The 17,289-nt window shown below is 37.2% G+C and overlaps 2 protein-coding genes across 2 annotated transcripts in view; both read right to left on the reverse strand.

The window, feature by feature from the left end:
- Positions 1-17,289, reverse strand: part of LOC139142439 (BMP-binding endothelial regulator protein-like) — a 279,806-nt gene that overhangs the window by 60,512 nt on the left and 202,005 nt on the right. The window lies entirely within an intron of this gene.
- LOC139142440 (biogenesis of lysosome-related organelles complex 1 subunit 3-like) lies at positions 9,090-16,330 on the reverse strand. Its single transcript, XM_070712380.1, has 5 exons — positions 16,123-16,330; positions 12,247-12,355; positions 11,812-11,831; positions 10,795-10,916; positions 9,090-10,300 (listed from the first exon to the last, which is right to left on the reverse strand). Exons 1-5 carry the CDS (start codon positions 16,301-16,303, stop codon positions 10,109-10,111), a joined length of 624 nt encoding a protein of 207 aa, XP_070568481.1. The 5' UTR covers positions 16,304-16,330; the 3' UTR covers positions 9,090-10,108.

Consider the following 17,289-nt stretch of genomic DNA (forward strand, 5'->3'; position numbering starts at 1 on the left):
ATGTATCTGTATCCAATACCGTCGATCGTTGTAGTGCGTCGAGTTGCCATATAACTCTAATTATGTCACAGAAACAGTGCAGTTATCCAGATTTTCAGTTGTGTGATTTTTATTTGTTAAAAACTAGTGATAAACATCTTCAATACCTCCTGTCAAATTCTATAAGATGTCATCGCTATGCTATATATGATGTTAATATTGGTTTTTGAGATATAGGCAGTGACTAAGGTGCAAAGGGTAGGGGTGGGGGTAGGGTATACTCGCATAGAAAAGCGCACGGTATGTGTCACTAGTTCAGGAGGTCCCTAAAATGGGTCAATCTTGTATCCGAAAAAATCTAAAACATGCGTTGACAACGAAGCAACTGTCCTCTCCTTTAGGAAAACCTTCACATGCAATAGACTAAAGGTGAAAATTTCTAAAATTTGTCGAACATAGCGCTTTAACAATGTCGCGTACTGTTGGAATATACATGGGTAGATGCTTTCGGCTTGGGTGGCACACCACATATGAAGTATCCTTTCGAAAACTCTAACTTGATTGACTAAATGAATTTTAACAACTATTTAACAAAATTAATTAGTATGTTCTCGTGATAATGGTAACTGTTTTTGTCATTTATATTTACGTTCTTAAATGAAAAGTAAAATTGCTATCAGGGGTTTGCACAATATAGATCATTTTCTCTAAAATGACTTTATATTTTTGTGGGCGCCCCCCTCCCCACCCCAACCCCCACCCCTAATTACAACAGGAACAAAACGTTTCATTTAAAGAATTAACCCTTTAAGCACTGTAATTTTTTCCCAAAAAATATCAGGGCAACATTTTACCAATTGTGATGAATTTTTCTTTATTTTTTTCCAAAACTTTGGACCAAATGGACATTAATTTTCATGTACTACACTTTTTGACCAAAATTTTGGTAAAAATCAGAAAAAAATTGTCAAGATCTGAAAGACATTGCTTGGTGTTTTACTGCATAAAGGCAACAAAAATCGACTGTGGCACTCAAAGGGTTAAACATGTCTTTGTTTTCTTAATATTCCATATAGGGCAATTCAACACAACCTGTGTGACAGTAATCCAAATGCACAGCATGACACACACGTAAATATATGACATCTGATGCCATGTGAAGTGAACATCATCAACGTGTTGAGCTGACACACTTCGATTTTATTGGAATATTCATGGGTCGCATTGCTAATTAAAAGTTGTCTGTGATTATATTGGTTTCATTATTCGAAGAATTTTGATATTTCCGGTGACTGTTAAAAAAGAAGAAATGGCATTTTATTGTCGTTAAAATGTGCACATACAGTTGAAAACTTTGTACACTTTCTGATCTTCATTGGTAAAGGGACTTCACACAATATTTACAAACAAAGAAAATTGGTGGTCGATCTCTCAAATATGAGCTTATTTATTTGCAGAGTAGTAAAATTTAATTTTAAACTTTTCAAATCACAAAGGACATTCATAATTATATGCTATGACGGACTTTACATGAATTTCTTGTCATTATAAAGTTTTCTTCATTCGGGATACCCCTTGCCTTATTATCTGGCCCCTAAATTGTTTGCCAGTGAGCAAATTTTGAAGGCTACCATGATACCAGTATACGTACATCTCCTGTTTTTTGCTCAATATGTATATGTGACTTTAATGGGTCACATTTCAAAATAGCGTCAACTTGGACGTTGTATCAGAGGCTCTGAGGATGCCCGCTCTGAGCTAGGAGGATGCCCGCTCTGCGTGATCTCGGAGGAATCTGTCTCAGAGACCTTCAGAGATATCAGCTCAGAAATCTCTTATATCTGCACTCTGAGACAGAGGGCTCTCATAAAAGTCTACTCTATCGAATTCGATGTACCTGTATCCAATACCGTCGTTGTAGTGCGTGGAGCAGCAACTATTTAAAAAGTGTCACAGAAATAGTGCAGTTATCCAGATTTTCTGTTGCGTGATTTTTGTTGATTTAAGAAAAAAGTGATGAACTTCTTCAATACCTCCAAGCAAAATCTTATAAGATGTAATCGCTAGGCTATAATGTTAATATTGGTTTTTGAGATATTGGCAGTGACTAAGGTGCAAAGGGCGGGGATGGGGGTAGAGGGTACTCACATAGAAAGGTGTACGGGTATGTGGAACTTTTTCTTCAAACAAATCCCTAAACATGGGTCGATTTCGTATCCGGAAAAAATCAAAGCATGAGTCGATAACAGAGCAACTGTCCCATGCTTAAGGAAAAGCTTCACATGCAGTAAAGGTGAAAATTTCCAAAATTTGTCTGACATAGCCCAAACAATAGCGCATACTTTTGGAATATACAATGGATAGATGTTTTCAACTAGGGCGGCACACCTTTATGAAGTATCCTTTCGAAAACTCTAAATTAACTTAATCGACTAAATAAATTTTAACAACTATTTAACAAAATTAATTGGTATGAACTCGTAATAATGGCAACTGTTTTTGTCGTTATTTACGTTCTAAAACTAATAGACAAATTTCTAGCAGGGCTTTGCACAATATAGATCATTTTACCGAAATTGACTATATGTTTTGTGTGAGGCCCCCTCCCCACCCTAACCCCCACCCTAATTACAACAGGAACAAAACGTATCATTTCAAGAATTAAACACCATGTCGTTGCTTTCTTAATATTCCATATAGGGCAGTTCAACACAAACTGTGTGACAGTAATCCCAAATGCACAGCATGACACACAACGTAAATATATGACATCTGATGCATGTGAAGTGAACATCATCAACGTGTTGAGCTAACACACTTCGATTTTATTGGAATATACATGGGTCGCATTGCTAATTAAAAGCTGGCTGAGATTGTGTTCAATGCATTATTTGTAAAATTTGATGTTCCCAATGATTGTGAATGAAGAAGAAATGGCATTTTATTATCGTTAAAATGTGCACATACAGTTGAAAACTTTGTACACTTTCTGATCTTCATTGGTAAATGGACTTAACACAAATATTTACAAACAAAGAAAATTGGTGGTCGATCTCTCAAAATATGAGCTTATTTATTTGCAGAGTAGTAAAATTTAATTTTAAACTGTTCAATTCACAAAGGACATTCATAATTATATGCTATGACGGACTTACATGAATTTCTTGTCATTATAAAGTTTTCTTCATTCGGGATACCCCTTGTCCTTATTATCTGGCCCCTAAATTGTTTGCCAGTGAGAAAATTTTGAAGGGTACCATGATACCAGTATACGTACATCGCCTGTTTTTTGCTCAATATGTATATGTGACTTTAATGGGTCACATTTCAAAATAGCGTCAACTTGGACGTTGTATCAGAGGCTCTGAGGATGCCCGCTCTGAGCTATGAGGATGCCCGCTCTGCGTGATCTCGGAGGAATCTGTCTCAGAGACCTTCAGAGATATCAGCCCAGAGATCTCTGATATCTGCACTCTGAGACAGGGGCTCCCATTTAAGTCAACTCCATCGAATTCGATGTACCTGTATCCAATACCGTCGTTGTAGTGCATGGAGCAGCAACTATTTAAAAAGTGTCACAGAAATAGTGCAGTTATCCAGATTTTCTGTTGCGTGATTTTTGTTGATTTAAGAAAAAAGTGATGAACTTCTTCAATACCTCCAAGCAAAATCTTATAAGATGTAATCGCTAGGCTATAATGTTAACCCTTTTCCTACCAAGTCCATATTTCATCACCAGGTCAAGATGGTTAAAATTAATGAAACACAACGTATTCCATATGATGTATTTTAACATAATACTGTACATTTGAAGGCTGTTGAAAACATAATACTGTAAAGTTGATTTTTTTTGGACAAAAGATGCTATAACATACCAAGCCAAGTGGGTGAAAATACGTCATGTTTTGGCTCAATACCGCTTTTTACTGACTTGGCTGATGGGGAAGTGATACAGTTATTACTGTCTGGCAGGAAAAGGGTTAATATTGGTTTTTGAGATATTGGCAGTGACTAATATGCAAATGGCGGGGATGGGGGTAGAGGGTACTCACATAGAAAGGTGTACGGGTCTGTGGAACTTTTTCTTCAAACAAATCCCTAAACATGGGTCGATTTCGTATCCGGAAAAAAATCAAAGCATGAGTCGATAACAGAGCAACTGTTCCATGCAGTAAAGGTGAAAATTTCAAAACTTTGTCTGACATAGCCCAAACAATAGCGCATCCTTTTGGAATATACAATGGATAGATGTTTTCAACTAGGGCGGCACACCTTATGAAGTATCCTTTCGAAAACTCTAAATTAACTTAATCGACTAAATAAATTTTAACAACTATTTAACAAAATTAATTGGTATGAACTCGTAATAATGGCAACTGTTTTTGTCGTTATTTACGTTCTAAAACTAATAGACAAATTTCTAGCAGGGCTTTGCACAATATAGATCATTTTACCGAAATTGACTATATGTTTTGTGTGAGGCCCCCTCCCCACCCCAACCCCCCACCCTAATTACAACAGGAACAAAACGTATCATTTCAAGAATTAAACACCATGTCGTTGTTTTCTTAATATTCCATATAGGGCAGTTCAACACAACCTGTGTGACAGTAATCCCAAATACACAGCATGACACACAACGTAAATATATGACATCTGATGCCATATGAAGTGAACGTCATCGCCGTGTTGAGCTGACACATGTCCGTTTTCAATTGCAGTCAATGAAAAAAATTAACTGTTTCAGCAACGCTGCCATACATAAATGGTTGGAAAATCAGAAGGCTCGGGGAAAAATGCAATTTGACTGACTGTAGAGGGTTAAAACATTGTTTTCTTGGCCAAATATCACCACATCTATCATAAAATGCAGGTTTCATGTGTTATAGATTATATTTTTCACAGACGTGATCTACTATTAAGCATACTAGTATGCAATAGAATACCCTTCATATACATTGTATATTAATGGGGGTTCCACTTTTTTGCAATATGAACATCCTATTTTATTCCACTGTGCTACGGTTGGTACTTTCTATCTTATCCCTTTAAAGGGGCAAAGTCGGCCATTTTTCATGCATTCTGTTTGATACGAGATACTACTTACATTGTTTGATATGTTGAAAGATACTGAATACATGGGTGACCATGCATATATTTGACCCAGGTTTTGGACAAATTAAATGAAACCATCACAAAAATGAATTAATGGTCATGACCATTAATTCATTTTTGCTATCAGGTCTAAAACCGGTATCGAACATATGCATGGTCACCTATTCATTCAGTATCTTTCAACATGTCAAATAATATCACCGATATTATTTACAAAAAATCACAGCAAAGACTATTTCTGCTAAGGAAGCTGAAAAGCTTCAATGTCAGTCAATGTATACTTGAACGAGTTTATAGGAGTTTAATAGAAAGTGTGATAAGCTTTAACATCGTAACATGGTATGGAAATCTCACTATAAGAAATAAGCTTAAACTTAGTAGTGTAATCAATACGGCAAGCAAAGTTATTGGAACACAGCAAATTCCCTTATCAGTTTTATATCACAATTCCATGAACAGGAAAACACGTTCAATTCTTAATGATAGCACACATCCACTTTACAGATTGTTTCAGAAACTTCCGTCTGGGCGCAGATATCGAGTGCCTAGAGCTAGGAGAAATTTTTACAAACATTCTTTCATTCCGTCAGCAATATCTATTTTAAACAACACAGAATGAGTTGAACTCAATTTGTAGTTTTAACCACTTTTTTCAAATCACTTTCATGTGCTGTTGATCAGCAGTGTCTTTGTAATTGTGTTTCTATGTGTGCCATTTAACTCTTTGTATTTCATTTTATTGTACGTATTTACTGCGAGTGATAAAAGACGATTTTCCAATTTTTGGACAATAAAGTTATTCTAATCTAATCTAATCTAATCTAATATAAGTAGTAATTCATATCAAACAAATTTCGTGAAAAATGGCCGACTTTGTCCCCGGGACTTTGTCCCTGTAACCATCATGGTTTGGTCCTGAAGCCAATGTCATCAATGGTGAGTGTGGACCTGTTTACGCAGAATTGGGGGTGAACAGGTTGTAATTTCCAAAGCTAACGACAAAGCCGAGTTTGAAAATGAAACAAATCCTGTGTTCAACATTCCTCTTGTAAAACAGAGTGATATATGAAAACATGCCTTTTTATAGGGATTTTATAAAAGTGATGAAAATTAGACAAATTATCCTGATATTTTCAAGGTTCAAGTGCACCGGTTGAATGGTCTTCATAAAAATAGTGACAATGTCACTGGTCGCTCCCATATAGTTATCAAAACAAGCTGAAATCAAGCTAAAAGATTTTTTTATCACAAATAGAAACAATTCCCCCAATAAAATGAAATTATACAAATTTCACCAGAATTTGATCAAATCTTACTGACGTCACCCGTAAAAACCTCTACACTAAGTTTCAACTCAATCGGACGTGTGGTTTCAGAGTTAAAAAAAATTTTTGATCAAAAATGAAAAGTATAGCCAAAAAATGCAAATGCAAATTTCACCACGATTTGCCCAGATTTGAGAAAGGTCACTCCTATGCACTTCCATACCAAGTTTCAAATCAATCAGACTTGTGGTTTCAGAGAAGAAGATTTTTTGACCAAAAATGGGAGAAAATTACAAAAAAATTCATGAAAAATAGCAAGTCCAAGATACTGACCCAAGATGTGCACAATCATTTCAGGTCAGCCCAAAGTACTTACATGCTCAAAGTACTTACATGCTAATTTTTCATCTAATCTGCTCAGTGGCTATTGAGATTTTCAATAAAATGTAAACTTGTAAACATATATACATATGGCTATGGGAGCTAACAAACGACCCAATGGTCGACAGAGCTCTGCTGTGTTATGAAGAGAGCAACGTTTTGTGACATATGTATTGATGAAGAAGGTTGAGATCTTTGATAGCTCATTTCAGGATGGCCTGACCTAAAATGGCAAAATTAGCTGCAAAAATACAAAATTGATGATTTCATCATAATTATGTATAAAAATGTATACCAAATATCAAAGCTATCACATGAGTAACTTTTGAGAAACAAATATTTTGACCAAAAACGGCAAAAACTGACCCAAAAATACAAAAATTGAAGATTTCACCAAATTTCACTATATCACACTAAGAGAACCCCCAGGAACCTGTATACCAAATATCAAAGGCATCAGACAAGTAGTTTTTGAGAAACACATTTTTGACCAAAAATGGCAAAAATTGCACCAAAAATACAAAATTGCAGATTTCATCATATATTCTGTATATCATATTTAGTTTATCTGTAGGAACCTGTATACCAAATATCAAAGCTGTCAGACGAGCGGTTTTGATGAAATAAATTTTTGACCAAAAATGACAAAAAAATTCCTTAAAAATACAGATTTGCTTATTTCATCACAATTTGAACAAATCCAAGTTTGGCTATCCCTAGGGACCTGTATACCAAATATCAAAGCTGTCAGACGAGCGGTTTTGATGAAATAAATTTTTGACCAAAAATGACAAAAAAATTCCTTAAAAATACAGATTTGCATATTTCATCACAATTTGAACAAATCCAAGTTGGGTTATCCCTAGGGACCTGTATACCAAATATCAAAGCTGTCAGACGAGCGGTTTTGATGAAATAAATTTTTGACCAAAAATGACAAAAAAATTCCTTAAAAATACAGATTTGCTTATTTCATCACAATTTGAACAAATCCAAGTTGGGCTATCCCTAGGGACCTGTATACCAATATCAAAGCTGTCAGACAAGTGGTTTTGATGAAATAAATTTTTGACCAAAAATGACAAAAAAATTCCTTAAAATACAGATTTGCATATTTCATCACAATTTGAACAAATCCAAGTTGGGTTATCCCTAGGGACCTGTATACCAAATATCAAAGCTGTCTGACCAGCGGTTATGAAGAAGGAGATTTTTTACCAAAAACGCCTTTTTTGGCACTAATTTGCATATTTTTGGCAATGACAACTTCATTTGAACAAAATCTCATCTACAGCCCATCATCCATGTACACACCAAATATCAAGATGAAATGTGCAGCGGTTTTGGAGTTTTTGATGTTGACGGACAGACATACAGACATACAGACATACAGACATACATACATACAGACATTTTCCTAGCCTATAAGAATAGCTTCCATTGCCATATATACATATGGCTATGGGAGCTAAAAATAATGAGCTTCAACAATTGCTCAAAGATGCTGAAAAGAAGACGAGAGATGGCTTCAAAAGAAATTTGTACCTCATGACCTGCTCTTCAAGTTTTGACAATTTTCTGCACAGCTCTGCGGTTGCTTGTGCTCTCATGCTGTTTATTCAATAGTGCTGATTGCAAATGACGTCATTTTTCTCTAATGAATATGTGTAAATAAATATATGTCCTAATTTTCCGCATAACCAGCAAAATAAAACCTGCTAGCATTACAAAGGCAACTAAAATTCACAAATTTGTATGAATTTATAGCTCTGATTACAAGCTGCCACAACAAGATTTGTCCGAATTTTAGGCTGCACTGTCCAATGTCATACGCATATATATATATATATATATATATATATATATATATATATATATATATATATATATATATATATATATATATATATATATATATATATATAATATATATATATATATATATATATATATATATATATATATTAGTAACAAACCTGTAATCACGATCAACACTATTCCTTGAAGGGCTACTGAAAACTGGTAGCACTGTAGTATATTTGTCTGCTGAGCTCCACACCAGTTCATGCTGAGTAACATGTGAGTTTTAAACAAACCTGTAATCACGATCAACACTATTCCTTGAAGGGCTACTGAAACTGGTAGCACTGTAGTATATTTGTCTGCTGAGCTCCACACCAGTTCATGCTGAGTAACCTGTGAGTTTTAAAGTATCCCAGCACTTTGTCTGCATGATCACAAAACTTTCTTTCTAACATGAATTTTCCATAGCCCATATTGTGGTTCACCATACACAAGGGTTTCTGTATACACAGCACATAAATATTTGTTCTTGCAGTCTTGCAAAGATTTGGTTTAAATTCTCTCTTTATTTTGCTCAAATTATAATTAAGATCGAATGCACCTGAAGATTTAACATAAAACCTTTTGCTCAAACTTTCCTAAGGAAACTTTAGACATCGTAACCTGTGGTTACTCAAAGCTAACAGCTTCCCCGCCTGCAGCGCAAGATAAAGCACAGATGCTGGTTCGAGGTCTTGCATGCGAGACTATCATTTCACTTGAATTGATGAATACATCTCTTAGGTTAAAGAAAGGCAGGATTTCACAATACTGATTTGAGCTTTCACAATACACAGACTATACACAGACTATACACAGACTATACACTATTACACAAAAATATCTCATAATTTTGCTAGGTTTGACCAATGTGAAAGCTATTCATTGACAGTATTGTGAAATCTCTGTGTCTCTTCATTCATGTTGCTATGCAGGGGCAGATCTCACCAAATTCAACTTTTTTATGGTATATTTTTATTAAGTGACACAGCGGTAGAAACACTGTTTATAGTGTGTTCACCTGATTCTACATGACACACTTTCTGCTGTATTATTCTTTCATGAGGAAGCGGTGAAAACACTGTTTATAGAATGCCTGTGTTCACCTGATGCGACAAGGTATATTATTATTAGGTTAGGATGCAACGGAATCACAGTTTATAGTACGCCTGTGTTCACCTAATTCAACATGACCAACGCAACAGCTTTCAGTATTGGGAACTAATCCTTCTGATTAAGAAAAATTTTTATGTTTTGTACAAAAATGCTGAAGTGAAAGGTAGCTACATGTATTCATCAGGTTCAAGAACTTCTGCCATCACAACCTGTGCGTAGTTAAAATAAGAGTTTATCAGTAGAGACAGCACTGGTTTGCCGGGAAGCCTGTCTTGAAAGACAATTAATCAATCATTAAAATGGATTTTGAATTATTCATCATTGTTCCCGGGTAGATCCGCTGTACCTACATGCTGGCACAAAAGTTAAAAAATAGCTCTGATGCAATAGCTTTTTTTTTCCTTGGCGAGTCAGACTGCCAGTGTGTAGGCCTTGATGGTGGCCTCATCATCTTTTCCCCTGACCCTGGCGTCTCGCAACTCAGCCAGCAACGAGTCTGGTACATGTAGTGTCGGTAGAATGTTACAGCTGGCAATGATGTCAACTTTGCCTTGCAGGGAGGTCAGGTCTCCAGAAAGCACACGTAGGTTATGTGAAACATCCTGTTGAGAGAGACACAGGGATTCATGAATTTATTAAAATGCTTAAGCTTTCCCTTCTTAAAGTTCCTAAAATCTTGTTAGGTTCTGCCACATGACTGCTGCTCGATCAATCAATCCCTTAACCCTTTCATCCCCAGTTCCCTGTATCCAGGTCCAACTTTACCATAGAAAACAATGGATTTGGGACAAACCATGGTGGTGAAAGGGTTAAAAAGCATCTAAGGTACTTCACAAGCTTCCTAGCGAGCAAGAAAGCAAGAAAGCTCTTTCATGGAGACGACACTTTAGAGAAGATTTTTGATTGTCTACAGAATCTAAATGTATTTTATTCTTTCAGCTATATACACTTCAAAGATACAAATATTGAGCCATTGTACAGCATTCACAGCAAATGTCAATAAAAGTCTACTGGAAGTCTATTTTGTTCCAGTCTCTGAGAAATTGCATCATCTGAATGACCTTTAACCCTATCAAACGTGAGTGCTGTCCCTTACCTGTACATACATCTGTGATTTTACAAGCTGCTGGCTTGTAGATGTAATGTCTTTAGTGCTTGTTGTGTAGGCACTACTGACTGCTGACTCTAGGTGGCTTCTTAGGCTGCTGTTTCTGTCCCCTGAATAAAATAGACACAGCTTAGTCACAATGTAGTCATGCTCTCATTATTGGTATTATGTCAAAAATAAAATACTGTCTGAAATTTTCTTCCAAGACTGCTGGAAATTACAAGTACGTATATGCAAGACAAAATTGATACATTATGATCGTAAATGCTTAGATTGAAATGATGACATTAACATCAAAACATGAAAAGGATCCAATCACATGCTGCAGCGATACGTTCTGGTACAAAAAGAAAACGTTTTCAAAATTTTTCGTCTGTAGCAGCCAATGATGCATGTGCTACATGTATGTCACACTCAGTTAACCCTTTCACCCCCAGTTCCCTATATACAGGTCCACCTTTACCATAAAAAACAATGGATTTGGGACAACCCACGGTGGTGAAAGGGTTAAGATAGAATACGCTTTTGCAACAGCTATTTGGACTCTCAGGTTTTACAATACTATTTTTGATCTACCAGTCGTTGGGCCCAGGGCTCAAAGCTCTGCAAGTGAATAAAATTTTCACTATCTCATTTTTGTGAAAACGGAAAATCTAATTTTCACCCAAAGAACTAACACAGGGAACATTTAACCCATTGCCTGTGTTAACTCTATGGGGAAAAACAAACTTTTCGATTTTAAAAAACTAAGGCGGTGAAAGTTTTTCTTTTTCCAAGGGCTTCAAAATAAGCCCCCACAAGTGGTAGATCAGAAAAGAATTGGAAAAGTTTGAGAGTCTGAATATCTGTCCCTGAGGCGCATTCTACCTTAACCAGCCTGACTTTATGAGATAAAAAAAACTGATACATTAAGGGGACTGATCTACACCTCTTGACTTTGACAGGGATTTTAACATCCATGCCTCATGACTACAATATAGTAATTAAACAGCGAGGTAAACTTACTTAGTTTCCGATGGAGTAAGCTACAAAATGAAGAGAAAAAAAAAGAACAGGAAGGACCTATTACTAGGCCGCTGCAGGAATAGTACATTGCATGGCGAGGTGATGATATATATTGACCTGATGTCTCACAATGGTTCTACTTAGAAATAGAAAGGATACACAATGTTTTTCAGACTCAGTTTGCCAAAAGATCCAATGATGGCAGTGCAAACAGACTAATGTGTTCAAACCCACAGGGACATGTCACAAAGTTTTGTTTATACCATGGTCCATTCATATTCCACATTTAACCCATTGCTCTGTTGTACATATCTGTCCTTCATTAGTTTTTTTGCTTGTTGCATTTTTTTATATATTTGTTTGTGCTGTTATCTTATTTGTTTGTTTTTTTCGTTAATCAGTCTGCAGCACCAGTGGTTGCAGGATGCAACTTACGTATCATATTTTGGAATATCCTTTTTTCTGCTCCTTGCTTCCTCACCAAAGGAGTCACTTTCACTGCTACTTGCAAACGACAATGAATCCCCAGCAGAGCCAGGTTCAACTGAAAAATAAGCGAAGTCAGTTTTAGGCACTCTCGCAAGCAAAGCTTTATTTCTGTGCAACGAGCCTTCATAAAAATCATAAGGGAAATGTGTCCAGCTGATCTACTGAAAAGGCTAATGGTTTATGATGATAGCCATGGTCGACCTTGCAATAGCACAGTACAGACCCACAGACACTTGTGGTTCGATAGACACTAATAATATGCTGTACATATTGGAAAGATTGCCAGTCTTTCTAATGCGCCAGTCAATGTAAACCCCCCCCCCCCCCCCCCCACCTCGGGCGATACGGGAAAAATGTGGGGGATTAGACCATGTGTGCCATGAAACTGTGCCCGAGGGGTGGGGCAATTGCCTCGTTTTGATCCCCCTATTCCTTTGACGGACAGGCCCAGATGTTCGTAAATAACTACGCATGCAGGGCCTGAAAATTACCCGAAGTCCCGGACCAGTGATTTTTTATCCCGAACCAGTACTAATTACCCCTAAAAAGTCCGCAGACCAATACAAAAAAGGAGCCAATTTATTTTGCAAGGGAATGTCCAGTGCTTTTCCCAGATTGTGTTCTAGTGTCTTTTGACGAAAAATTAGAAACTACGTCCCCCAAAATACCAAAGTTACTGAAAGTGAAACCAAGGAGGTAGCAGAGACGCACTAAAGCCAGTTACACTAAAACCAAGAGGCCCATTCCATTGAGAGACTACGTCTTTTAGGTACAAAATTACAATAATTATTGCGTCTTTAAGTCAATCAAACATTTAAAATTTAGTCTATTTCTTTCATCACAACATAAACTGTAAAGGAAAATCAGTTACTCTATTACAGTTTGCGATTCATGATATGAGCCAGGCGATGAGCGTCCACTAGCCACTGCACTGCAAAAATCAAATGACGGGCCACGTACTCATTTTACATGTAAAATTTAATGTGGTAAAAACCAGACCATAGCCTCAGCTAAAAATATCAGCAACCCCAAAATTGTGTGAAAATATTATATCTCTGTCTATCAAAGTAGTATTTTGCAGTAAAATTCTCTGGAAGGAGTCTCATTACAACTTTCCGATCGTCCGTGGCAAGCAAGCTTCTGAATTTAGAGGGTCACCATGCTGAATTCCTTATATAGTCAAGACCCCCTAACTCGATTGTAGTTGACCTTAACAAGAACCGCCTAGCTTGTCAAAGCAGCGTTACGGCAATTTAATATCGTTATCAAAGGAAAAGAAGTCCCTCCCAGATATTTGGTGTTTTAAACCTATTTTTTACAATTTAAATGGGAAAGAATCAACCGCTGGGCATTATAAAAATGAAGTGACCTTTATAGCAATAGTAAAAAACATGTTAAGTATGTGGTGCAAGAACTTGAGAAAATTACCAAGTAAATGTTTATGCAGTGTGTCTATATTAAAAACATTGGCAGTTTATGCTGTATGTAAATCCCAAGCAAATCTGATAGAAATGCATATATAACATGAGTATGAGAAATGAATCATTCTTGTATTGTTATGCAAATTTTTGAGGACAGTGGATTTTACCTTTGGACCAGTGAAAAAAAACAGGTCACTGGTCCTGGGACCAGTGGGAAAAAACAGAAATTTCAGGCCCTGGTAATGGTATGTTGTTGTTCAGAGTGGTAGCATGGCGAAAGGTGGATGTCAAGGCCATGTGGGCCGGTAAGCAGCTTTTCAACTGGCTATTGATGAACGCGATGCAGCAATATTCAGAGGTGTGCATGAAAGTATATTTGTGATTGATGGCTTAAATATCGATAACTAAATAAATGATTTTCATCCGCCGTGTATTCTTATTTTTTGGAAAACTGAACATACCATACGCAAAATTTCCCACATTTTCCCACGTGAGCGTGACATTTCGGATGTTCACGATGCCTCATCGACATGGTCTAGCACTAAAAAGACCTCCGGGTCAACTCTATTTTTGATAAAGCTTAAAGGGACAAAGTCAGCCATTTTTCATGAATTTTGTTTGATGCGATATACTACTTATTTTGTTTGACATGTTGAAAGATACTGAATGAATGAGTGACCATACATATATTCGACCCCAGTTTTATACAAATTAAGTAAAACCATCGCGAAAACGAATTAATGGTCATGACCATTAATTCATCATTTTGTGATGGTTTGCATGTATCGTGTCTAAAACCGGGTCAAATATAGCAGGGTCACCCATTCATTCAGTATCTTCCGACATGTCAAACAATATAAGTAGTATCTCACATCAAACAAAATTCATGAAAAATGGCCCTTTAAATTGCTTGTGTATTTGGAAAACATGTTCGGTCACGACGGGATTCCTTTTTATGTCCGCTAAATGTATTATCAAATTTATTCATGATGACCCATATAGCTAGGGAAACAGTTCTGTTTCATCAGTGTGATCATTCTGATCATCTGTTCTGTTGAGTTTTACACAGTATCTTTGTGGTGTGTTTTGTGATGAATAAACACGGACCATTGTGAATTTTCATTCCTCTGCTTGTTTTAAATCAGCGCATGACTGATGTAGAATGTGTCATTGTGCTTGTAGCATGAGAGCGAGAGAAGACAAAAAAGCTGCACTTGTGAGATTGGACATCATGTATCTTGTTTAATTATCAGCTTTAATTAGTTTATTGAGGCGACAGGTCTTGTATGATACATCTGGTGTTTTGATCTAATTGTTCTAGCCTGAAATATATTTATGCCTGACAACATACAAGCAAACTAGACTGAAAAATATTGTAAATTGTTGCTCCAAAATAGGTGACGTGACAGTGACACCTCAACACTTAAAGTCACAGTATAAGTGGCTGAAAAACAAATGCGAAAAGTATGTCATTATCCTGGATCTATTTGTGTTGATTGTGATAGACATTTGTGAACAGCATAAATGTCACAAACCCTGTTTTAAATGATTAAAATTGTTCTGAAGTTGAACATGAACTTTTTATATTGATGCAGGTTGTTTACGACATGAAAATTCCAAAGAGTGGTTGTGTGTAGGAATTTACAAATTCCCCACCCCCGTATGTGGGGGATTTACTTGGTTTAGGTGGGGATTTTCCAGGTTGTCTTGCCCCAGGGGGTGGGGCATTTGGCAGATTTCACAGGACTAATTTCCAAATCCCCCACTAAACCCCGAGGTGGGGGGGGGTGGGGGTTTACATTGACTGGCGCATAATACATACAGGGGCCTTCAATGTGTATTGAACCACAAGCAGCTGTGTGCAGAGAACGGTGCAGACTGCAGTGTGGTAAATCACATTCACGCTGGGTAAACACAGAATGACAGATGCTTGTGGGTGGGGCAGTCTGCTTGAACAATTCAGACTTCAATAGCTCTTGTACTCGGAGTTCTGCTTTCTAACTTACTATCATTAGACCACAGTCACTTAACAGTGAATATACTGCAGCGTACAGAGTACAAGATCGGTTGTTCGAGCAAACTACATTGTACTTAGCCAAAACTCCAAAAGCACCTATGGTGGTAAACTACAGCGGTGACAAATTCATACTGGCCTGTGAGGGCGCTTCACACAACCAACTTACAATCTCAACCTGGAAGCTTAGTCTTCTCCATCGTCAAAAACCAAGAGAAGGGAATTTTTGTAAGCAACGCTTGAAATGTTTGGTCACATAGTACACAGAGAACTATGTCTCACAATGTATGATAAGCATATTCCCCGGGCATATTCCCTCTTCCTCTTTTCATTCTCGGCATCGACAACAGTTTGTCATGTTTGTGAAGGGACCGTGCATTGACATACCTTTTAATGGAGGTAAACCGGTTCCTGGCCTTATTTCTGGGGCCTCATCTTCACTGTCTGTTTCCGAGGCTTCTCCAGGAACAACCAAACCTTTAGTTGCTTGATGGGTGTTAACCTCTTCTTCGGAATCCGATTCCGACGCTTCGCCGTCGACAACACTTACAATTTCTCGAGCGGCCATATTTGTGACCTCCAACAGGTCAAACTTTAAACTCCTCAACACAGAAGAAAACGTATCAGTATGTTGGTTTGGAGCTTATGTGTCATGCGCAGCGAAGTGTAAATTCAGGTGACGTTTAAAAAATTGGATGTTTTGAAATTAGGAAAGCAAATGAAGTTCTAGGTGCTTGTTCTTTTCCCGCTAGATACTCAATATAGTAGAGGACTTTCTTGTGAAAGGCGGCCACTTTGCGAATTTAGAGTGTTCTGTGGAAACTACAAGCGATTGGCTGTGTGCGGCACTGCATTGGCGAAAACGACTGGGAAACGCACACATATCCAAGCTTTCCTGGAACCAATTAATCGCCAATCTTAACAACGCTTATTTTCACTACCTTACGATATACTCTTTCACTTAAAGGGGCCATCAACGAATCGTCGATACGAAGATGAAAGATAAGCACAGGGATAGATCCCGAAGTCGCAGTCCGCGCCACAGAAAGGCATGTACATTACATTTTATCAAATTCTTTTTCACATTGATGAATTGCTTACAAGTTTTGTGAAGTTAAATATAGGGAGTAGGACATCCGGCTCCACAGGCATTTATTTGACAGGGTTAACTTGTATGTCATCGTTTGAATAGTGTTGTACAGGAGTAGGGAAAACCAGTGTCCAAGTTATATGATTTTCGTTAATAGAGTTTTTTGATCGTAAAACTGACCAAGCATTTGGTTGGTATCAAATTTGGATAGCGCTAGCTGCAAAATTGTAGTGCTACGGTGAGGCGGTCGGTAATTTTGGTTTTTGCGACTTTGCTCACCAGTAGCACTACAATGCCGATGGCCCTGTAGAGGTTTAAATAAGCGCATCCCACTGGACTGGGCGTGTTGATGTGAAATGCTACATATTTACTGCATTTGGTTGTACCAATTTATCACTACTGAAGACTAAACACTATACAACACTAACCTTCTCATTTATGGGGTTTGGAATTTGTTCAAACAC

The sequence above is a fragment of the Ptychodera flava genome, chromosome 10, assembly GCF_041260155.1.
Source record: "Ptychodera flava strain L36383 chromosome 10, AS_Pfla_20210202, whole genome shotgun sequence".
NCBI classification, from domain to species: domain Eukaryota; kingdom Metazoa; phylum Hemichordata; class Enteropneusta; family Ptychoderidae; genus Ptychodera; species Ptychodera flava.